At 42.0% G+C, this 24,049-nt stretch overlaps 2 protein-coding genes across 2 annotated transcripts in view; both read left to right on the top strand.

Annotated features, from left to right (window-relative positions):
• PAH (phenylalanine hydroxylase) overlaps window positions 1-4,121 on the top strand; it is a 38,937-nt gene extending 34,816 nt beyond the window's left edge. The window contains exons 11-13 of the mRNA XM_069859473.1: window positions 72-205; window positions 2,692-2,807; window positions 3,429-4,121. Of these exons, the coding sequence (XP_069715574.1) occupies window positions 72-205; window positions 2,692-2,807; window positions 3,429-3,472 (294 nt within the window). The 3' untranslated portion in view covers window positions 3,473-4,121. The remainder of the gene's footprint in view (window positions 1-71; window positions 206-2,691; window positions 2,808-3,428) is intronic.
• A 5,508-nt stretch (window positions 4,122-9,629) lies between these two features.
• Window positions 9,630-24,049, top strand: part of LOC138734989 (tyrosine 3-monooxygenase-like) — a 34,490-nt gene continuing 20,070 nt past the window's right edge. Inside the window, exons 1-5 of the mRNA XM_069883196.1 lie at window positions 9,630-9,827; window positions 10,746-10,920; window positions 13,968-14,056; window positions 17,177-17,244; window positions 20,890-20,940. Of these exons, the coding sequence (XP_069739297.1) occupies window positions 9,630-9,827; window positions 10,746-10,920; window positions 13,968-14,056; window positions 17,177-17,244; window positions 20,890-20,940 (581 nt within the window). The remainder of the gene's footprint in view (window positions 9,828-10,745; window positions 10,921-13,967; window positions 14,057-17,176; window positions 17,245-20,889; window positions 20,941-24,049) is intronic.

Here is a 24,049-nt window from a genome sequence, read left to right as displayed (position 1 = left end):
CTCTATCTTTCTTTCACAGCAAATTCAAGCACTTTTCAACTGAAATAAATGTCTTACTCTTTTGCTCATAGTATTGTTTATCAAGTAAGCCTGAGATTCAGCCTCTCATTCTGGAGAAGACTGCTGTGCAGAAGTACCCTGTAACTGAGTTCCAGCCTATCTACTATGTTGCAGAAAGTTTTAAAGATGCACAAGAAAAACTAAGGTAATCCAGTCATTCCATGAAAGACCTAATTTCTTGTCCATTGCCAAAATAGTGGATCCCACTGCTATAACACATCTTGTGTTGGCAGTAATGTTTTAAGAGGCGTAAGAAAAATTGTGCATGCTTAAAGAGACTAAGTAGTCATTCCACTCAAAATCTTGTTATGGGCAATAAAGGGAACATGCCTTATACACGAAGCCATAAATTTGTGATTAATCTAGTTGAGTTTCACATGCATAACCAAAATGCAACAAAAATTATTAGTCCAGTTGCAATGATACTAACACGCCGGGGCAAAGGTAGCTAACTATTACAAAAGAAGTCTCTTCAACAATCCTATAGTTAAAAGTTCCTATACCAAAAATCTCCTAGTACTGGTACTCCTTTATGCTGCATCATTACTTTAGGGTCAGACTTGGTTTACTATGTACAGAGTAACTACTTGCTATTCCTGTCTACAAACAATTTTATTAATGATACACATTATAGCACACAATTATTCAGAATTTAGCAAAACTGAAACAAATTAGATAATAGCTATGCGGTCACTAGACAATTGCTATTACAACCAAACAAAACTCCAAGCAATCCTAATAACCCTAATCCTGAGTCCTGTGTAGTTAGGTTAATACAGAGCCTCAGGCTTGTTACTACCAGCAGTGTGTTTACAAGACTGCAGGGCTACACAGTAAATCTTTCCGTCATCTGTGATTCAAATACAGATTCAATTCCAGATCAACAAGTCTTCAAAATAATGGTCCAGGTTCAGTTCTGGTTCTTGAAACAGGAAAATCTCAGACTGCATTTGGGATTCTGCTTGCATTCCACCTCACAACAATATTTCTATTTCTGCTTAAAAGAAAAACCGGCATGTTTCTGGATATTAGCCAAGCCACTGGGACTTAGCCTGGGTTCACGCTCTAAAAATACTTGGATATGCACATGGACTTGTCCCAGTCCTGCAGTCTTTTCTTTCTTTCTCTCCCTCATTCACAGATAAACACATACTGAGACACAAGGTATTCTGCTGTCCCAGACTCCCCAGCTCCTAGGTCTTCCTAACTACCTCCACTCTGCTTCCTCAGCCATCATAAGCCTACAGTCTCTCCTTCTGCGCTTTTTTCTGGGGTAATACCTGAGAAAGATGGCCTTCACTTCTGGTTTGTGCTATTAATACCCTGCATGCTGTTTCTGACTCCTCTATATACTCCTTTAATTGAGTAGCAAATCTCTTGAGAAAGTGGAAGATGCTGTCTAACTCTGTAAAAAACATCATGGACATATTTTTTTTTCCCTTTTGTTCAATGACCAAATTGGAAAACTGGTTAAATTTAGATAGAGGTCTGGGGGTTGGTCCAGTGCATGTGTTTGTGGCTTTCACCTGGACGTTTTTGATTGTGTATGACTGAAAACCTTTCTGAAAAATTATTCTAACGCTGATCTAATTTTTTTCCAGCTTAAAGTTTTCATCTTCTAATTATGACCTTACCTTCAGCTGAGATTTAAGGAGACTATCTTCTAATGTGGATCTCTCCCCTTAGAAATATTAGACTGATGCCACTAAACACTTTCATCATAGCCAACATATTTTTTTCCACTGTCACACCTAGTGGCCTGCTCAGACTGAACTATGTTTGAGACAATGGCCTTACCGGACAATAATTAGGACTAAACTGATGGAGCAACATGGAGCTGGTGTCCAACGCATTCCGCTGTTCCCGGTGTATAGGATTTACTATGCTAAGTCACAGTCTGCATAGTGGGGCTCCATAGTCAACTCTAGCATGCTTTCCTTCCTCTTTCAGCAATAACTTCAGTAATCCAAAGCAGATATATAAGCCAGTATCCTGCTGGGATTTACAAGGAGCCTGAAACAATAGCTCTGACCATTTCATCCCATTCAGAGTCCTCCTTTCCACAGTTCTGTGGTTATGCAAATTAATGTTTCCCAAAGATACCAAAATCTTAATGTTTCTGTTATGGAATTAACTGTTTTGCAAAAGAGGCTGTGAATAAGTGGTATCAAGAATACTGCTTCATTCCACTGACTGTCTCCTATCTTTGTAATGACCTGGAAGCCAATAACAACCATATTAGTAGTCAGCACTCTGCTTACTCCTTGGTATGCCAGGATGGCACAGGTACCTGACTTAAGTTTCCCAGAAATTGCAGACTTGGATCAGGAAAGGAAAGGAAAATGAGGTTTTCAAGTCTGACAAATCCCAATAGCTACATAGTTGGCCTATACCAGGAGCAGTATTGCTGTGCCAGTGGTATAATTTGTCCTATTTGGAAAAAAACAAAAGTGGTAAGAACAAATGCAGATTATAGCTGTAGGTCTTAGATAATTTGGCAGGAATTTCAGTTATTTCCTCTTGCAGATTTTCTTATTCCCCTCATTAACAAAAGCACATACCAAGAAGAGAGTGAGTTACTGAGAAAAGGACCTTTCCAGGTTTGTATGTTTACTTGTATTTTTGCCTTAGGAAATTTGCTCAAACGATCCCTCGTCCTTTCTCTGTTCGATACAATCCCTACACCCAGAGGATTGAAGTCTTGGACAATGCAAAGCAGCTGAAGAACTTAGCCGACACTATCAATAGTAAGGAACTACAGATTTGTTACCACAAATTTCTCTAAACTCAGATGAGAAATAGCCACCACAAAGCAGATTTCACCTGGTTACATTTAGTATCATGAGCCTAATCAAGATCAAGCAGCACATATCTCCTTTCTGGTAAAGAAATGGCTTCCTAATTCTAGCCAAGCTTCAAAGTAGCATTTCCATTTGACTGCAGTTTGTTACATTTGAAATATCCAGTTTTACTGTACATGCTAGGAAAGGCCACAGGGCTTAGTAATGGATTCTGATGTATGACTCTGGCTGTTCTCAGTAAGGAAGAAAAGAAAAAGCTTGGCTTTAATCACCTTCTCTTCTGCCATTCTAGCATTTTTCCTGTTACATTTGCCCCCCACCCCCAATATTGGCTAGCCTGCTGAGGACCAGCATGCCCAGTCCTGTGTGCCATCCTCATATGGTTGATGAAGGGGAAGGGCTGACTCTGCAAACCTTATTCCAGTAAGACCCTAATAAATGTGTCCAATCCAGCACTCCTTAGTTCACCTTATTCTTTCAAGGAATGGATATAAATGGAAAATATATACAGGTGTGTTAGAAACAGGCTAGCTGTAAGATTGACTGCTCTGATTATTTCCTCTGCAGGTGAGATGGGGATCCTTTGCAATGCCCTCCAGAAGATAAAATGAAGATTTGCTGCAACTTGCTAATCGCTGGCTGCTGACAAGAACCAAATGCCAGTCTTCACCTAGTCTCAGTTTTTTATCTCGCAGTGTATTGAATGAATGCTTATGTTATATATCTTAATTACTATAGATTAGCAGAGAAAGAGACACCTGCAGGTGACCCTTGACTCTTTTGGCCTTCAGATACTTATACATTTTTTCTCACTAATGCAAAAAATCACCTTGGTTCTGGGAATCTGAAGAAAACTTCCATATCACTTATGCCAAAGGTTAGCAGGAGGAAGAGATCTCTACCATGCAGAGCTATAGTCTGCTGCAGCTCTGAGGTTGTATTACCAGGGACAGGATGGTAATCACTAACAGACTAATCTACCATGCTTTCTCTCACAGCCATTCTCCCCTTAGCCCCTCACATTTACACAAGGTTCCCATGGAGTGCCAAATTCTACACCTTTCAGGGGGTATACATACACTGTTTGGCCCTTTGTATACCTACTTTTACAAACAAGCACCTCTATTCTGATTTTTTTTTCCTAAAAATGTGATGTTGCCATTGATCCAAAGCACAGATGTTAGTGGAAAAGATAGCAAGTACACTGCAGCCTCATTAACAAAGAATTATCACCATATATAATATACCATATATGCACAAACAGCAGTCCACAAAGGATTTGTGTAAGTCAAGAATGCTGCATGTGGTTGTGCGCCATTGGTCTGCAAAGCAAAGTCCCCGAGCAAGGCACTGATACTGCCTATCCAGAGTATGGAGTCTGTGCCTCAATACAGTACCCACAAAAAAGCCCCTTCAGAGAAGAGTTACCTAAAGGCAAATCTATGTGGCTTTCTGCTGTTGGATGTGAGGCCAGTTTGCCAATACTTTGTGCAAGCAGGAAACCATGCAGGTGTTTTAACAAGTTATCAAGGACTTATTAGTCCCGTCTGAGAGCTACACTGGCTGTAAAGTTATGTAACATCACTTTTGTGTGAAGACTATCCTGTATTGTGTATGTCCTTCTCTGAGAGTGCTTTATTCAGCACTGTTACAAGGTGTCTCCTAACTTTCTGTACTCACAATCCAGGAAGTGGATACTAACACCTTCAAAATGCAGTAGTCATTCTTACAATACAGTGAAAGGCATCCAAGCCTTCCAACTCCTAACTCACTGTATCTGTGGCTAGTGTCGCCACCAAAGCTATGGAAGACCTGAGTTAGCTGTGTCTCAGACTGAGTGCATTCAAACCTAAACCAGATATCTTTCAAGGCAGCTCCTAAGTGATGATACATTTCGGAGTCTTCTTCCTTCTCCAACTTGTGCTTTAATCTCCCTTTTTTGGTTAAAACAGTTTTATTCTTTCTGGAGTACAGCTCAACTGAAGCAGCAAATGGAAGCAAGGGTGCACCCAGCTTAACTCAAAGGCTGAGCCATGGCGAGATAAAAGCTTGGCTGTTCAGCAAAGCTATTTCTGTATTTTATCCATTAATTTTCTTACAAAGCAGCTAAATGCCTTTCTAGAGTTGCCCGCATTGTATAATATGTCCCTGTAACTCCTTAGTTGAAGAAGGAAGGAGATCAGCACTTGTATGTTGGAGCAGAATGGAACAAAGTAAAGCAAAACAGTATTTCCAGCTTGAAACAATTCTGCAGCATGATACTATAATGAGACGTGAGCCATATTTCTGATAGAAGACCCAAAGATGGAGAAGGATTTGAAAGTCCACAAGTCTCATACCTACTATTGTATTTCTCTTGTATTTGTAGCTTGAAAATCAACAGAGCTTTAATGTAGGCATCTTCCTTTAGGAAGACAGGAAGTACAGCTGTTTCCATTATATTTATAGCGGGTAATAACATTAATATAAGCATACCAGCTGGAGCCCTTTTCAATAGACATATACTTATGCAAAATGGTATCATTTTGGTGCTTTGAAGCAAGCTTTTTAATCTCTATCTTTTTTCTTCCTTTTTTTTTCTCATGACAATGTCTGTGCAAATCTTTCAGTTCTGCCTGACGTATATTTTCAGTGTGAAAGTAGCCCATATTCTTCTCTTTTAATATTGTAAGACCCGTAAGGTAACTGTGTACCACAAAGAGACAATTTCATCTCAAGAGTGAAGTCTTTCAAACTAGTCCTCAGACAGCTTTCCAAGCTCCTCATCTTATGGCTGTTGTTATGAATGACAGTAGCAGTAAATCTATAGTGATGTTGAGAACCTGGGATTCATGGTTGTATTTATGTGCAGGTGGAATGGTTAAAGAATATTGACGCCACACGTCTGATCCTGTGTCCATTAATGCAGATTTAAATGAGAAATAACCTCAGCCAAAGCAGCATAACACAGCGGTTCAGCAAGACAGAGAGATGAGAAAAAGTGAAATACTCAGTATTTTAAAAACAGAGGAAATCTACTCAAAGTAGATTTTCTGGCAGAACAAATTAACTTCTTCATATGTGCTTTAAATAGTACAAATAAGTTGTATTTTTAAAAGTATTTCTTAGTGGGTGACTTTTTATTTGCATGCTAAAGAAAACTAAAACTGTGTAGCAAACTGGCCAGTTTACCTATGTAGCGTAACTCCTCTGCAAGATAACCCTACAGGTTGAGTAGTATTACCCAGGTAGGAGGAAAGCCCATTTGAGGTGGGCTCCAACTCAAAAAAGACTGTCTGGCACTGATTGAGTACCACTCATCCCTACATATATATATAAATTTTGATGTGTGAAATTACCTAGACATGTACAGCAAAGCCTTGATTGCTCTGCCTTTGCATGTTCTGAACATCGTTGTATACTACTCCGACTTGTCTATCCCAAGTCACTCTTCTAAGTAACTTTTCTCTCTTCTGTCTCACTGTGATCATACTTGCAATGTTCTGACCTCCAGTTCTGTTTCGGGTGACCAAAGAAGCCCTCTCATGGGGCCCTTGTCCTTTACAGAGACCTTGGCCAAGGTCAGCGATGGTGATCGAGGCTGGAGGCTTTAGCACAGGTTATACAGGGATATGGTGTCCTCTGGGTGTCTTAAGATGCCTAGATATGACAGCAGTCTTGGAGTATGGATACTGTATTACCCAATGGATGCAGAAATTGTTGAAAGAGGGACTAACACAAGAGGACCCCACAGAAGTACAATTCTTTTAAAGCTTGTCTCTTCGATGCTTCAAACCATTCTGGCAGCTGGCAAAGACAACTCTTTTTTTTTCATATTCAAAAGTAACCATTTAAACTAACCTAAATAAACAGAAATATTAATGCAACATTCTTCTCAAATTAATACCGCTGTGCTTATTTAGAGTGAAGATATTTGCAGTGGGAGCAGAAAAAAAATGGGCAGATGATCAGCCAAGGCCTTTTAAAGCACCCGTCCCAGGGGCTGCATGAGAGTTGGTGGGCTTACACTTGGGGTAGGAGATCCCCATCTTCTTCAGAGAGAAGGTGGCTGTCCTCATGGGAAAGGATGACACACTGTGCTCCAGCCCTTGCATAGCCCTTTAAACTTCAGCACTAACACTAAGAGCTCTCCTCCTGCGCTCCTACAGGTCCCCTAAAGTGCTGAAATCAGGATTTAGGATGTCTCAGCAGAGCTGGATTACAACATGACACCATGGGTGAGGCCTCGCTGGGCCTGCCCCAAACATGGATTCAAGGTGGTATCAGAATGTCTGCTGGATGAGCAAGGACATTTAATCACCCAAAGAGCCAGGGTTCTCTGTGCTGGTTTTGCAGTGTGCTTCAAAGCTGTGCTGGAAGCTCTGCCTACACCACTTCAACTATCACACTGGCTGATGAATCCTCTCTGGTTCTGTAGAGAAACCTCCATTCATATGCAGAACACCGAGTAGTTCTGTACAAATATATAGGAATGAGATTTTGACACTAGAGGATAAAGACAGCCATAAGACCCTCATGCCCCTGCTCTGCCAGCAATTGTGACCGGTACCTTAAATACGCATCCTGAGTCCTGGGGCTTTCACCTACATGCCCACACGTAGGTGGAATAGGAGCCTTTATGCCATTTATTGCTTGTGCTATGCCTGTGGCCTGGATGTGGGGATGCACTCATCTTCTTTTTATGGAAAAGGTCCAGTTTAGGCTCAGACAGTCAGAGTCAGCGCAGCTCGTTCTCCTGTGCCCAGCCTTGCTATCACTGTTGGATGAATGCAGGACTGGGAAGAGTCTATCCCCCTCCTTAAAGCCCACTGCTTCTTCCCCATCCCCTTCGGGCTGCAGCTGCCATCCGGCCACCCCTGCGGGAGCCCCCGGGGCGCTCGGGGCCGGCGGGGCTGGGGCAGCTGCTCGCCGAGCGCCGGTGCTGGCGGGACGGAGACTCGGCGGGTTCAGCACCGCGGACAGCGCCCCGCCCCGCCCTGCCCGCGGGCGGCGGGTCCCACTGAGCGCGGCCGGGGGCGCTTCTCCGCGGAGTGGGATCGCGCTGCTTCGTCTGGATGGGATCACGGTCCTCAGTGTGCTGAGACCTGCTGAGATCCTCTACCTTGGATCTTCTTTCTCAGCCAGGCGAATTTATGGGGAAGCCAAGACCTTCCCAGCAGTCTGCCAAGCAGAAACGTGGTGCGGGTGTGGTCTCTGGAGAGCACAGTTCGGTTACATTGTCTTTATCTCCCTTGGCCAGTGTGGAGGCCTCGAATACTGGGCTCAGTTCTGGGACCCTCACCTCAAGAAGGATGTTGAGGCTCTGGAGTGAGTCCAGAGAAGAGTGACAAAGCTCGTGAAGAGGCTGGAGAACAATTCCTACGAGGAGCAGCTGAGAGAGCTGGGGTTGTTTAGCCTGGAGAAGAGGAGGCTGAGGGGAGACCTCGTTGCTCTCTACAACTACCTGAAAGGAGGTTGTAGAGAGGAGGGAGCTGGCCTTTTCTCCCAAGTGACGGGGGCAGGACAAGAGGGAATGGCCTCAAGCTCCACCAGGGGAGGTTCAGGCTTGACATCAGGAAAAAAATTTTCACGGAAAGGGTCATTGGTCACTGGCACAGGCTGCCCAGGGGTATGGTTGAGTCACCGTCCCTGGAGGTGTTTAAAGGACAGGTGGATGAGGGGCTGAAGGGCATGGTTTAGCGATTGGTAGGAATGGTTGGACTCAATGATCCAGTGGGTCTTTTCCAACCTGGTGATTCTGTGATTCTGTGAAGAGCGATACAGCACTGGGATGTGTGACCCAGCCAGGAGCTGCTAAGGGGCACATCGGAAATGGCTCCACCTGCGAAGGGAGTGGTGGTTTTCTCTGTGGGCCTGCAAGATGGGTTTCACACGTGTTCCAGCACACTGTAATCTGATATTTGAAGATACGGTGCTCATACCTAGAAATATGTTTTTGGATGTCAGGGGCTGCTAGGTCATGGCAGAAGTAGAGCTGAATCCCCACTGAGTTTACGCAGACAGTTGTGAGAAAGATGTGACCCTGGAATTTTTGAAAGTCTGCTTCACTGGAGATAAAATCATGACAGAATCAAGTTCCAATAGAGGAACTTCACCTGCAGGCAGCGCTCAACTCTTGTAGGGATAGGTTGGAACACATCAGATCCTGTAGGCAGGAAACCTCAGAAGCAGGCAATGAACTTTGGTTCTGGGTCAGGTCTCTCACGCTCCCACAATTGAGTCTGTGTAGAGAGGACACCACTTGGACTGGTCTAGGGTTTGGGAGAAGAGCCCCTCTGGTTCTGTGGGGGCATGACCAATGCAGAGAGGGCCCCTGTAGGCAAGAGAGGGTGGGAAGGTGGGGCAATCAAACATTGCACAGGGCAGTCCAGACTTGGAGATGTAAATGGGACTGAGGCTAATTGCCTCTCCACAAAGGAGCCCATCTCCAGGGTTGAACAGCTTGCAGACACATTCAAACAGAGCAGGAGGGCCACACTTTGAAGTTACCTCGAGGAGGGGGGTTATCTTGGGCTCTAGCGTATATCCTACGCAGGCGATTTCCCTTGATGTGTCTGGCATGGCCAACATAAATGTCCCTGCACCTAAGACAGTAGCAACCAGCTTGCTTCACTGCTGTCTGGGAGTTCTGATCACATCACCCACGTATACATACTGCATCTCCAGTCCCACCAATTTCCCCTAGCCTTTGTTCTGGGAGAAGAACTCACATCCTCAGGCAGTTTCCACTCAGCACCTGGCAATTGCAATCCACTGTCCTGTCTCCCAATGAAGACTGATTTGGTGGGAATCCCAGGCCAAAAGGAAGAGGCTGGCAAGGAGAAGGAGATGTGTGGCATAGAGGCATTGAACAAGCGAGGCAGTCTGGAGACCAACAGGGAAGATGGCCGAGCCACTCTCATCCTGACCCTCACCCTCTGCAACGTGAGGAAGACTGAACTCTCTAAGGCAGCCAAAGTCTTTGAGGTACAGACCTCACCATTCCCTTCCTCCTCTGAGCTCTCTCTTTTGTCTCTATTGCCTTTACCTCTCCCTCTTTGCATTTCCCCTTCTGTCATCCTTCTTCTGCTCCCTGCCTGTCTTATGCCTCCAATTCTCTTCCCTCTTTCTCATTTTCCCTGTTTTGCTATAGCAGCTGAGAGAGGTTGACTGGCTTCTGTAGGTGCAGGGTTGTGCTCTGCAGGGAAGGAGTAGCTGGACACAGTCATTTAGAAAAAACACTATTTTATGTAAGGGATGTTTAGAGCAGATATCAATCTATTATTTCTTTCTAGCAGTTATGATGGCCGGCCATGACTAAAGAATGGGACAGCATTTCACACACTCAGATTGTGAGGATGTTAGGAGCCAAAGAATTTTCTTTGCATATTTGGCCGGAGATACAGAGACTACAAGAGCTGTAAACCACGCAGGCATTATATATTCTGAGCACTTGAAGTTTCTCTACCAGGTGCTCACTCTCATCTGTGAAAATGAATAACTCAAAAGAAAGTATTCTATTTGTTTCTTAATTTTAATAATTTACAATTATTTAATGATTATGGTGTTATTATACATCAACAGATATGCTTTCATTCTGCCAGGGTCTTAATAGTTACCCAGCCACTCCTTTGTTGTTTCTACACAGATGAAATTTTACAGTTGACTGTACCTCATATTTCATCTCCATCTAGCTCTATCTAATTCTGCAGTGTTTATTTGTTAGCTCTGCTTGTATTTTAGTTCCTTCCAAATGGAGCATTACTGGGTTTCATTGTTTAATATGCCCTTCTTGTTAAGATCTCTTTTAGTCACCTTTTAAAAACATTATAGAAGTGTATCTAGACTTGCCTGGATTTTCAGTCTTTGGAGAAGCTTCTTCATATGAACATCTGGCTCTTGCAGATGTTTCAAACTCAGGTCTGTCACTTTGAAACCAGACGAGCCAAAAAGCCCAAGAACTCTGCTGATGACCTTGACATTTTTGTTGAATGTGAAATTCACAGTGCTGATGTTAGCCTCCTTCTCACCTCCTTAAAGAGAGTAGCAGAAGATGTGAATGCTAGCAGAGAAGAAAAAGGTAAGAAAGGCATGCATCAGTTAGTGCTGTTTTGTTTCTTTTTGGAGTAACTTTTTTAGCATTAGCTTCATAATTGTAATGCAATTAGTCTGAAAAGCAGGTGAGCATGCATAGGTTTTTCTCCACTGCATGATTGTTTTCCCTGAATTGAGACCATTCCCGTAGGTGTTGAAATGTAGTCACTCCATCATAGCCAATGGAACTGAGATGGGAAAAGCATTCCAGCACAAAGGGAAATAAGAAGGATAAAGCAGCAAAACAAGAAGCTGAGGGGAAACTCGAAACTGGGGTGAAAGCTGAGAGCTATGCAGAGAACTGACCACTCTGACATGAGCACAGGCACTTGATGGGAATGCAATGATATGGCAGAGGGTGTGAATGTTTCATTTACTTGTAGTGTTTTGTGTCCATTTTGTTTAATGAAGCAGAAGCTGTCTGTTTATGGTGTCTACGATGGTCTAGGTACAGCAGTATAGTCTGCAGATAGATTGCTCCATCACCAAAAAGAGCTAAATGCAACTGTCTTAAAGAAGTTTCCAGAGTTCAAGGAGGAGACAGAGCCAGCAGAAAGCCTGCAGGGCAGGTTGGGAGAGCCAAGGGGGAAGGTTTTTGTAGAGAACAGACTCATTGGAGTAACAGAGCATCAGGCATATTCCCAAGCGCCTGAAAAGCTTGCTTGGAGGTTGTGCCAGCTTCAAAGGTTGCGTTTTAGGAACAGTATTTCACCTGGCAACATGCTATAAATGTCTACGCCACTGTCTGTGCTGTATTCGAGTCATCGTCCCTACCAGACACCATGATGGAAAGTGAGTTGGTATTTTACCTGTTTACAGGCTAATGATGAGAGACATTTTGTTCCAAGCTGTTATCAGGATATCAAGAGGGTATCACTGTCCTCAGGGAAAGTGGAGAGCTAAATTGCATTTTGGAGCTGATGCAGCATTTCCTTGGGAGCTGAGACCTTAGTGCTCAGAAGTAGCATCTGGTTTCAAGTGTGTTGGCACTGGGATCTATGATAAAAACAAGGGACTGTTAAAGTAGGGTGTGTTTATGATTAAAGTAGATGACTACTAGGGACATAATTTTGTTCACCTTTTCCTTTTTCTTATGGTTTTGAAAATCAATCATAATAGTCATCAGGCTTGTTTTATATATAATATTGCTAGAATTAATATTCTTGACATGCAAAAAGAGTCTTTTCTGGGTATTTCAGGCCCCAGAATTCAGTAGTGCCCTAAGCAGTTAATTTGATTTCAAGATGAAAGGGTCAGAGAGTTGATATTTGTGGACCATAGAGACACCTTAGGTGTGGGCACCAGCAAGAAGTGTGGATATGAAGGTTTTGGCCTTCAAGCTGGTCATGGTTTTGATCCTATTTAGATGAACCCAAGGGTGATAAAGTGTCAGAGGACTTTCAGCTCAAATAGCCCTTAGGTCTAAGATGGGTTAGTGGTCCATTTTACTGGTATATCTTATTGGAAAAGCCTAGCTGCAACTCCACTTTTTAGTGGAGTTTGTAGATGCCTGTGAGACAATATTGGTAACTAAGAGATAATCTAAGTAGTACAAACATGCTTACTGGTCAGCAATTATTTTACTGGGAAGATGCAAGTATGTACATTCTGGCTACCTCAACCCCTGTCACTCCAGCTCCTGGATGAATCTATTTTTTTTTTCTATATGGACTTTCTATTCTTTTTTTTCTGATTTTTTAAGTGAGCCAGACAGGCCTTCCCAAGCAGTTTGCTTCAGGACAGTGATGCGACAATGTCCCACCCACAGTTGAAAATTAATTTTTACTTTCCTGAGAAACGCAGTGATTTCCTCTGCTTCCATGAAGAAAAACTGACATCTGCCAGCACTATCCCTGTTTTATTGACTGCATTCATTTCTTTGACAAGGCTAGGGTTCTGCCATAGTCCTTCCTCCTCTCTCCTTTAGCTTGTCTGCCCTCTCACAGGACTCAGTAAGGCAAGATGTGTATTGGGACACATGCTGAAGGACTTGTGATCAGGTACAGGTTTTGAGGAGATACAGCCAGAGGTGGCAGGACAGGCATCTTGCATGCAGAACCATTAGTACAGCCAAAGACAGGCTCAGTCAAAAATTCTGGGTAGACATAAGACATCTCTCAGACTAGTACTTCTTCCTTCTTAGTGCAGAATTGGACATAACGGCATGAAAGAACTAGAATTTCCCATTGATGTGGATTTGTAGTCTTGTACCTTTGTAAAATGTCGGTGCCTGGATATAAGATAGAAGGATGAAGCTAAATTTGCCATTCACTATAGAGATGCCTGGTCTTCTCCTGTAAATTATGAGATTAAGGTGACCCCAAACAGACCTTTTCTGAGGTGTAACACACTAAGACTAATCACAGTATCAGTCTGACCACAGAAAACAGTATTAACTTTGTATTTTTGCAGTTGTTTTTTTAATTCATTAGTTATAAATGCTGCCAATTGAGTTAAGAAGGGCACACTTCATATTCATTTTAGTCACTTCAAGGGAAGGCAACTGTTTGGAAATCCAGCTAATGCTAAAATATATTTTTGGCTGAAAAACTGATAAAGAGACAGAAGGAAAAAACTTTAAGTCAAGATATTTGTTCTATTTTTTCTCTAGAAATATCATGTTTTCCTTTAAAAAGCTGTTTTGATTTTTAAAGGTGTGAAAATCTATGACTATTTTTTAGATAAGATAAAAAATACTTTTTAAAATAAAATGTGTGGAAATATATTTGTTGTGCTGTGCAAAACTGAATATCTAATTAGGCCTAAGAGGAAATGTTTTTACCTTTAAAAATGTTTCTACTAATTAAAACTAAGAGATTATCATTGCAAATTAGTTTCAGATAACGTTTCATTCAGTCTGCCAGTTTGATCAACAAATAAAATAAACTACTGACGTATACTGACACCTAAGCATGAATATTCATAGATATTGATGAAAAGAAAGCTTGTAATCATTAGCACAACTTTTCTTTTCTATGAATTTTAAAAATTAGTTGATTCCATCTCATTTAACTCTCATTGCTTTCTCTCCAGTGCCTTGGTTCCCCAGAAAAATCCAAGATCTGGACAAATGTCACCATCTGATCACCAAGTATGATCCCAATTTGGACCATGGTCACCCTGTAAGTTTAATGTTATTTCTCTTAACTTAATAACGAGAGAAGCTTATACATCCAGATTCACTATGGTACTTACGACTAACATCAGACATATGCTGAAGTGATTTCAATATTCTTTAGTATGAGTCTCTATTTAATTGTTTAGTTTTTTAAAAAATCGTTAGTTGTTTTGTCCACAATATACTTGAAATATGCCCACTTTGTACTAGCTGGTCCACACAAGCATCAGGTTCCCTGGCCTTCTGCTTTTCGTGTTTTCTGCTTTGAACTTTCAGATATTCCATATATGTATTTTTCATTTTGCTTATACCAGGGATCTCATTCAGGTGCTGATGTACAAAGGATGGTAATGAGGACAAGTGGTAAAGAGCTGGTCACTAATAAGTACCAGGTGCTCAGATCCCACAGAAGGGAATATTATACATAAACTCACAAAAATTGTCTAGACAGAAAATACGATAAATACATGGCAGAACTGGCAAAGGGATATAATACCCACACTGAGACTTAAATGCTCAAAAGATCTACTGATTTCAGTTGAAGTAAGCATCTAAAATTTAAATAGGAAGCAAGTTGGAAAGATTATAATCCAAATTCACATCTGATTTTTCACATGGTCTTTGGAGCCAGAATTTTGGCAGCATTTATTGATAGTATTTTGCAAAATATCATTAGAATGTTTGTGATGGGCTTTCCCTTGGATTCAGGCAGTAGGTGTTGTTTATGAGTATGCCAGAAAAAGGGCTTTACTCACAGGAGTTACTCATAATAGTTTTTCATTGTAGTTTTGTGTCTCTACTCTTAGCCTTGACATAAGCAGAAACTCCAGAGAAAGAAAAGGAAAAAAGCACCGTGGAGTCCTGCTCTAGTGATGTTGAGAAAAAACAGCCAAACAGTAATTTCTCATCAATTTTTTCCAGCTTTAGTACAGATGAGGTATGAGTTAGATACAGACAAATAAGGGACTCCAAAGGCCATTTACTGATTGACAAGGTAGGCCACAGAACTGCGAAGTGTTCTGACAAACATCACATAGGAGTGAAGCAGGAAGGGAAAAAACCACAAGCTTTGTGCTGGGAAAGGTAAAGAATATTTGATGGATGCCAACAGAATGAACAAGATTTTGTCATTCACTACTCTAACTGTCTGAACTCTATTTAGATCCTTTTATTAACCCCCACAAGGTTAATGTTGTTAGCTAAGTACAGTTCTGTGTGGGACAAAAAAACGTTCCAAGTCTATCTTCCATTTTTGAGAATCACTTAGTAAACTATAATGCTCTAGGAGAGCTTCATATCCTCCTTAGCAGGCCATCTTCCATTCTTCCTCACATCTTTCCAATAGAAACAATCCAAGTGTTTCTCATTTTCCTGAGCTGGCTCTGAGGCTGTTTCTCACGAGATGAATGCATACACCAGGGGAATTCTTAGAACTGTACTAAGTTCCCCTCCTAATGTGCCAAAGAGGAGATGTGAGTGCTGAAGAGGATGAGAGAAGGCACCAATGGTGCAGGGTTACAGAAGTGCTGAGAGGGGATAAACCTACACTCCAGAATGCAGTGCAATGTAGGACTACCTAAACCAGCTTGAAACAAGTTAGCTCAGGCACTGGAAATAATTTCTCTGAGGAAGGAGGAAGAACAATGTGGGCTCATTTACAGTGCTAGTAAGCATGGCTCAGAAACGATCAGACTGGAGGAAAGTACCAAATCTACTGAAGTACAGGTGGCTCGGCAGAGATTTTGCATACACATTTATTGCCAAACACGAAATTTGGGCTGTACTCTGCTTCACTTTGGTTTTTACTGTCTCTTTAATGGCTAGAAAAGCAAACCAATAACACTGTGACACTACTCTCTGGGGCACACTAACACTGGCTGCAGTGTTCTCCCAGGAAGGCTCTTGATGTTCAGAGGGTGGGCACAGAGCCTTGGAAACAGCAAGGGCAAAGATGAGAGCTCACAGCATCAACACTGGTCTGGCCTGATGTTTTTTCCATGCATTTTGTGTGAACTTGCAACAGTTATGGAAAAGCAAGGGTGGCGTCTGAACGCACATGTTATCCAGAACATATGACAAAAATAAACATGTTGTCAAGATCCAGTTCTTTCCTCAGATTTACGTACTCATTAATTGCAGTATTACTCGTATTATTGCTACACTGAAGATTATGTGAATAAACCTAAGGGAGAAATTTGGCTTGTAGTATGCAAAGTGGCTCCAGTAAATTCTGAATATTTTAGACTAATAAATATTTGTATAGTGATGCTGATCAACGCCGCTTTATGAGTTATATTAGTAACGTAGGGCCAAATTTCTGATTTTATTCCTATTATGAATCATGTAAAATTCAAAGGACTTTGATTCCATACTTCTACTCATATTTAATAGCTGGAGAAACCTACTTGAAGCCCAGCTTCTAGTAAACATGATGAGGGCAAAAAATCCTTTCCGGTATTAAGTAAGTAAACTGCACCTTTAAACAGATACTATTGAACCTATCTTTATTATAACATGCTAATAAATGGGCAAGGGGGAAATGAGCTGAAAACCTGTAACTTCTACAGATTGGCAACTTTAATGATTTCTAGCCAGTGAAGAACCCTTCCTCACCCAAAGCACTGGGTATTGTGCAAGCACAGTGAACTTTGTCTGCCAAAGCGGTACTAGGCTTGGTACCATTATGGCCCTTGCAGCCCTGTATTGCAAAATCTTGTGCTTAGCATAAGAAAGAAATTATTCAGAGAATCAGCTCTTCCCCAGCAGAAGTGGCACCCCTATTTCCATTCCATGTTTAATGTGATTTGTGTTTAAATTTAACTGTAAGTGTAACGATTCATGATGTAGTGTTTTGTAGTGTTTCTTTTTGGAACAACTCCAAAACCTTTCCTCCAAGCCATGTTACTTTCATTTCTGGCCATAGCCCTCAAAGTTTCATGAAAATGTCACTGATTCAACTGAGTGTAGACTTTGGCTTACCAGGTTCATAAGGCTTATAACTCATTGCCTCAGAGAACACAATCTATTTTAGGCCTGGGCTTTCTGAATGGTTCTGTTAACAAATATATTTATGCCAGCAAATCTCTCGTAACATAAATATTTTTCAAATTATTTTGTTATTCAGGGATATGCTGACCTGGAGTATAAGAAACGGAGGGCATTCTTTGCTGACCTTGCCTTAAATTACAGAGCGTAAGTACAAGGCTGCTGAAAAAGAGACTTCAGCAGTCCACATGTGCTTCGAAACATCTTCATGTGCAAAAAATACCATAGACTTAATCTTTTGTCAATGTATCAATTAGGTTATCTTTTCGAAATTCAGCCACAGTAGCTTTCACTTCATATGAAACAGACTTTTCCCACAACATAGCAAATTTATCTTAGGATAAAAAATCTTAAGATCGTGTTCACATCTCCTTCAGTGACGTATTTTATCTCAGTAGAGGTGATTTCTCAGTACGAATTTTTCATTTCAATTTTGCAGTTCCTTTTAGGACTAGCTCCTGAGCTGAGGCTAGTCTTTTTCAGGGAACTGTAGGAAACCATGTTTAGGAACATTTTTGACATAGAAAAACAATTAAAAATAATTTTTTTATCTGTTTGACAAAATGTCTCTAGCCATGCACATTAGCTACCTGAAAACCTCTCAGGTCTTGTGTGGGTGATTAAAAATGTTTCTGCATTTATGTGTAAAACTTCACCAGAATCACACTGCTGTCTGACACAGTCAATCAGATGTACAGGTAGAACTGGTTGTGGATTATCAGATCATGGTGTCCAAGAACTGGTGAATCTCCCAAGTCTTGAGACACTTCTGTTTGAGCAGAGTTTTCTCACTGCCACCATATGGAAATGCACAGGCAGTGCAAGCAGGAACAGCTACCCTGGGAAGAGTATAGGGACACTGCTTGGTTGTGAAGGCATGCGGTCAGGAAGGCAAAGGCACAGCTGGAGCTGCATTTGGCAAGGGACGCAAAATGTAATAAGAAGGGCTTTTACTGGTATGTCAGCCAGAAAAGGAAAGTCAAAGAAAGTGTATCTCCCATGATGAGCAGCCTGGCAAACTGGTAACAACGGACAAGGAGAAGGCTGAAGTACTCAACAATATTTTTGCCTCAGTCTCCTCTGGCAACCTCTCTCCCTACACCTCTCAAGTGGATGGATCACTAGATAGGGACTGGGAGAGCAAAGTCCCTCCCACTGTAAGAGAAGCTCACGTTCCTGACCACCGGAGGAATCTGAATATATGTAAGTGTATGGGCCTGGATGAGATGTGCCTCACAGTCCTGAGGCAATTGACTGATGTAGTTGCCAAGTCACTCTTCATGATATTTGAAAATTCATGGCAGTCAGGTAAAGTCCCAGGTGACTGGAAAAAGGAAGCATTGCACTGTTTTTTAAAAAGGTTAGAAAGAAGGGCACTGGGAAATACTGTCCTGTCAGCCTCACCTTTGTACCTGGGAAGATCATGGAACAGATCTTCCCAGAATCTATGTCAAGGACTGTGGAGGACAGGGAGGTGATTCAAGCCAGTCAGCATGGCTTGGCCTTCTATGATGGAGTAACTATACCAATGCACAAGAGCTACTGATGTCTGTCTGGACTACTGTAAGGCCTTTAACATGGTCCAGCAGGTCCAGGGAGGTTATTTTCCCTCTGTACTTGGCACTGGGGAGACCACACCTTGAATACTGTGTTCAGGTCTGGGCCCCTCACCACAAGAAGGATGTTGAGGCTCTGGAGCGAGTCCAGAGAAGAGCAACAAAGCTGGTGAAGGGGTTGGAGAACAAGTCTTACGAGGAGTGACTGAGAGAGCTGGGGTTGTTTAGCCTGGAGAAGAGGAGGCTGAGGGGAGACCTTATTGCTCTCCACAACTACTTGAAGGGAGGTTGTGGAGAGGAGAGAGCTGGCCTCTTCTCCCAAGTGGCAGAGGGCAGGACAAGAGGGAATGGCCTCAAGCTCCACCAGGGGAGGTTCACACTTGACATAAGGAGAAAATTCTTCACTGAAAGGGTCATTAGGCAATGGAACGGTCTGCCCGGGGCAGTGGTTGGCTCACCTTCCCTGGAGGTGTTTAAGGTGCAAGTGGATGAGATACTGAGGGGCATGGTTTAGAGATTGGTGGGAATGGTTGGACTCGATGATCTGGTCGGTCTCTTCCAACCTGGTGATTCTATGATTCTATGGTCCCCAAAAACATCCTTTTCTCTAAATTGGAGAGATATGGATCTGATGGGTGGACTGTTCAGTAGATAAGGAATTGGTTGATGATCCCATCCAGGAAGCAGTGGTCAACAGCTCAATGTCTGGATGGAGAAGGATGGCAAATGATGTCCCTCAGGAGTCTGTACTGGGACAAGCACTGTTTAATACCTTCATTAATGATGTTGACAGTGGGATTGAGTGCACCTTCAGCAAGTTTGCAGAGCACACCAAGATGAGTGCTATGGTTGACATGTCTGAGGGACAGGATGCCATCTAGAGGGACTAGGACAGGCTTAAGAAGTGCACCCCTGTGAACTTCATGAGATTCAACAAGGCCAAATGTAAGTTCCTGCATCTGGTCTGGTACAGCTCCTGGTATCAATACATGCTGGGGGTTGAAGGGACTGAGAGCAGCCGTGCAGAGAAGGACATATGGGTAGTGGTGGATGCACAGCTGGACATGAGCTGGCTATGTGAGCTTGCAGCCCAGAATGCCAACCATATCCCAGGCTTCATCAAAAGAAGCAAGGATAGCAGGTCAGGAGCAGTGATTCTGCCCCTGTACTGCACTCTGGTGAGACCCCACCTGGAGTAATGTCTCCAGCTCTGTAGCCCCCAGCACAAGAAAAGCATCGACCTGTTGGAGCTGGTCCAGAGGAGGGTCACAAACATTATTAGAGGGATAGAACACCTCTCCTGTGAAGACAGGCTGAGAGATTTAGGGTTGTTCTGACTGAATAAGAGAAGGCTTCAAGGAGATGTTACTGCTGCCTTTTGATACTTGAAGAGGGCCTATGATAAAGATGGGGACAATATTTTCAGCAGGGCCTGTTGCAATGAGGCAAGGGGTGATGGTTTTAAACTAAGAGAGGTTAGATTCAGGCTAGGTACAAAGAAGATATTTTTTACAGTGAGGGTGGAGAAACACTGGAACAAGTTGCCCAGAGACCTAGTAAAACTCCATCCCTGGAAACATTTGAGGTCAGGCTGGACAAAGCTCTGAGCAACTTGGTCTAGTTGAAGATGCCCCTGTTTACTGCTGGATGACTGGACTAGATACCTTTAAAGGTCCCTTGCAACCCAAACCATTCTATGATTCTATGATATATCGCAGCTAGCACAGCACAACAGCACAAAAACACACACTGAACTCACTCAGAGCTACTGAAGAAATAGACTGAGGAAGAGGAGAGAAGTTCACCCATCACAGAAGTTAGTGATAACCATGCAGTGTGCGCCTGGGCAGCTCTCTGCTGATGAGTTTATGAATGCTTCTTTGCGATGATGCTGTACTAATCACAGCCTCCAGGGACAGACCCTCCATGCACTCATTGTGTTTTGGTTCCTAGATTGCCTTCAGCAGAGGTAAGGGTAAGCTTGAAGGCCACATTTTTCTTCTGTAAAGTAGAACATGGCCTCCTTTCTTACCACATCCATCTGTTTCCTCCCCACAATGAAACAGCAGAGAAAATGCATGAGAGCCTTTGAAGACAAAGAATTTGTAAATTATGTACTATTTTACTGTTTCTGTCTTCATTACAGCAAATATTCATGATGTAGGGAAATAAAATACTTGGAAACTGAACTTGAAACCTCTTTAGACACATACATTATTTACTTTCTTCATTACAGAGGAGACCCTTTGCCTCGCATTGAGTACACGGAGCAGGAAACCGCAACTTGGTGAGTGTGTTACGTAAACTCCAACTCCTGGGCCATTCCACTGCAGTCTGAGGAAAGGACTGGCAATGTGAGAGAGTTACAACATTCTAAAACTATATTTATCCATCTCAAATTTTACTCCTTAGTTAAGTGTTTCCTTTTGGCCGTTTCTTTTGCAGAAAGCCATTCTCAGTGCTGGTCTTAACTATTCACTTTCTAGAACAAAATGCATTTTCCTGGCCATGTCCCTGCCTGTCAATCCCACCAAGATATCGGAAGACAGAAAACACCTGGAGCCTATAGTATAACTTCTTCTAACTGACCTCTGATTAACTACAGTACCGTGGTGACAGAAAGATCACCTTTCCAAACCTGTTAACTGGAGAAAATGCACACTTGCAGGAGGGAAGTTCAATAGTAGGATGTGGTTAATCCAATGTTCATAGGACAGAGCAGCCTTGCTTGTTCCTCCACACATATTCATTTCTGTTAACCTAAATAGGTATAATTCTCTCAAACTGAAGGTAAAGGAAGTTTTGGACTGCTCTTCTGAGATACATTACTTACACTATAAAAATATCCCCTGATGTCATGTGAAATGATGGCAAGTTACTTTTATGTGGATGCAGCATTTCTTCATTGGGGTTTTGTTTCTCCTGAAGATTTGCCACTCAAAACAAAACCCCTCAAACCCAAAAAGTGAATCAACCAACAAAACAATATTAATTCAATTCAAAATGTACTTGTAGATTTTATGTGAAATATGTGGCTAGATTTTTAACTGTGGAACTGAAGAAGCTAGAGCTTAAGTGATTTGCCCAAAATTATACACAAAGTTAATGTCAATGCCAGGAATTAAATCCATACACTAGAATAGTCATGCCAGAAACTCAGCCACAGGGCCATCCCATCTTTTTCAGTGATTATTTTATTTTAAATAAAATCTACTGTGCCACTTGAGGGGTGTTGCCTACAATCACACAGAAACCTTGTGTCCAATTCATCCATTTTTATTAAGATCAAATAGGTTTTTATAGCATCTTTCGGTTGTCAAAGACTGATGGTCAGTGTCACACTCATGATTGCTACCATCAGCCAAAAACCTTGGCATAGGATGGTGTGTGGGAATGTCATATTTAAGAAAATTTAATTTTGTGTTCTTTCCTGTTTTTCCTTTTAGTTGCCAACTTCTGTCATTCCAGCCCTTCTCCATCTAGAGTTAGTCCCCCTGTGGTAACGGAACAGACCTTTAAAGAAGTATCTGCCCATTTCCCCAAACAGCCGGCCCCAGCAGCCCAAGTTGACTTGTTATGTAAAGTTGTTTCCAAAATTAGACCTCCCAATGGTTATCACATCCCTGGGGGCTCTGCCCTGAGGTCAACTGCATTACAGCACAACCTAATTGAGCGCTGTGCAGTTGAACGGGAAATTTGAAGCATAGACTCAATTCCCTTGGTATTCACCCTGCAGAGTTGTTGGATGCCTTCAGTTTGTAGCAACATGGTTATAAAACTGAAAACTAATCAAGTGAAGAAATACAACTTTCAGAAAACAGAGGGGACAGATGATTTGAGTTTCTGTTTTCAAACAGGCTTCTTGGAAGGCCCTGAAACGAAGTAGTCATATAAGACATCTTATGTATAAAGGCTATATAAGAAAAAGGGAGAAGGTAGGCCAAAATTACGAATATTCACCTGTCACATTTTTATTATAAAGCTGAATAGTACCACTTTTTTTCTAAAAGAATAAGGAAATTTAGAAAAATAAGGTCATTGCCTTTAAGTTCTTTCAAGTGACTGGCTCTGTCCTCCATTACAAGGCTCCTTTCTAGAGTATTTTATGGACTGCATTTTCAGCAATTTGTCTTTCCATCTCTGGACTGAACTAGCATCAAGCAGCACCTTAATGACCCTCTGAGTGATAGCACCTCCATTTGGTGAGGCATTGTACCTGTTTGAGACACTGCATTAGGGCAAACTAAATTGGTGTCCAGAAATATCTGCTACTCTAGTGACTTTGGAATGAACTTGGATGATGCCCTAGAGGTAGATAGAGAGGAAGGATATGTTGGATAATTCATCACTAGTCTTTGAGATTGCCTACACTGCTGTGGTAATCAATGTTTGGACACACAGTAGAATGATGCTTTGGTAAAAGAGAGTATATGTGCAGAAACGTAAACAAGCCTGCCCTTTCAAGACTCCAGTCTGGGGATGAACTCTGTACTGGTTCAGATCCTCTGCAGTCCCACTGAAGTCAGTAGTATTCTGTGGCGAAATAAGCCAGGACAACATTTGAACTCTAGTCTTCCTCATTTTTTTCTAATTCTTCCATGGAAATGGCCCAGTATCCTGTGGCTTTTGCAATAATGACAGCAGCCACTGTTTCCCTCTATTCTTTTAGGGTTTTTTTTACCTCTAACGCTTTCCTCCCCCACTTCATTCTGGTTCATGATTCCCACACTGTGGAAGACATTTGTACAAATGAAGAGAACCATTACCAGGGACTGGCTATCACCTCCATAGCAACAATAGCATCACAAAAAAAATACAATACAAAACCAACAAAAGGTCATTTTCCGTAGGCAGCATTTCCAAGAATGATCTCAATTTTCATAAAACAATGTTTATAAAATTGTTAACACCCTAGGGCCATGTCTGAACTAAAATAACCATTTCTATAAGCTTCTTTGCCATCTTATTACTACTTGTTTATTTTGCAACAGCTAAATATATTCCAAACCACAGTTCTAAATCCAAACACCATCAAATTTGGGAGAAGCTTGAGACCTGTGCCCAAATCTGTTTATGTACATTTTTCTTCAACTGATCTCTTTTTGTATAACGAGCTAAATGCTTCAAGAAATTGGTATGTCTTTCAAATACATAGCCCATGCCAGGCATTTTGAACTGCAAAAGCATGAACCTCTTTGTCTGTCCAGATGTTACTCTTCAGTATCAGAAAAAGTGCTTTTTTAGGAGGAGGTTTGTAAGAGTCAAGTATAGGATAGGCTTCAGTGTGGCGATGGAGAAAGACGGACTGTCATTTCAAGTTGTATCCTTGCACAGAGAGGGAGGGGATACCTTACTGATTCCATCACTAAACTGCAGAACACAGGGCCACAACCTCA

The sequence above is a fragment of the Phaenicophaeus curvirostris genome, chromosome 1, assembly GCF_032191515.1.
Source record: "Phaenicophaeus curvirostris isolate KB17595 chromosome 1, BPBGC_Pcur_1.0, whole genome shotgun sequence".
NCBI classification, from domain to species: domain Eukaryota; kingdom Metazoa; phylum Chordata; class Aves; order Cuculiformes; family Cuculidae; genus Phaenicophaeus; species Phaenicophaeus curvirostris.
This window is presented reverse-complemented; position numbering and strand designations above follow the sequence as displayed.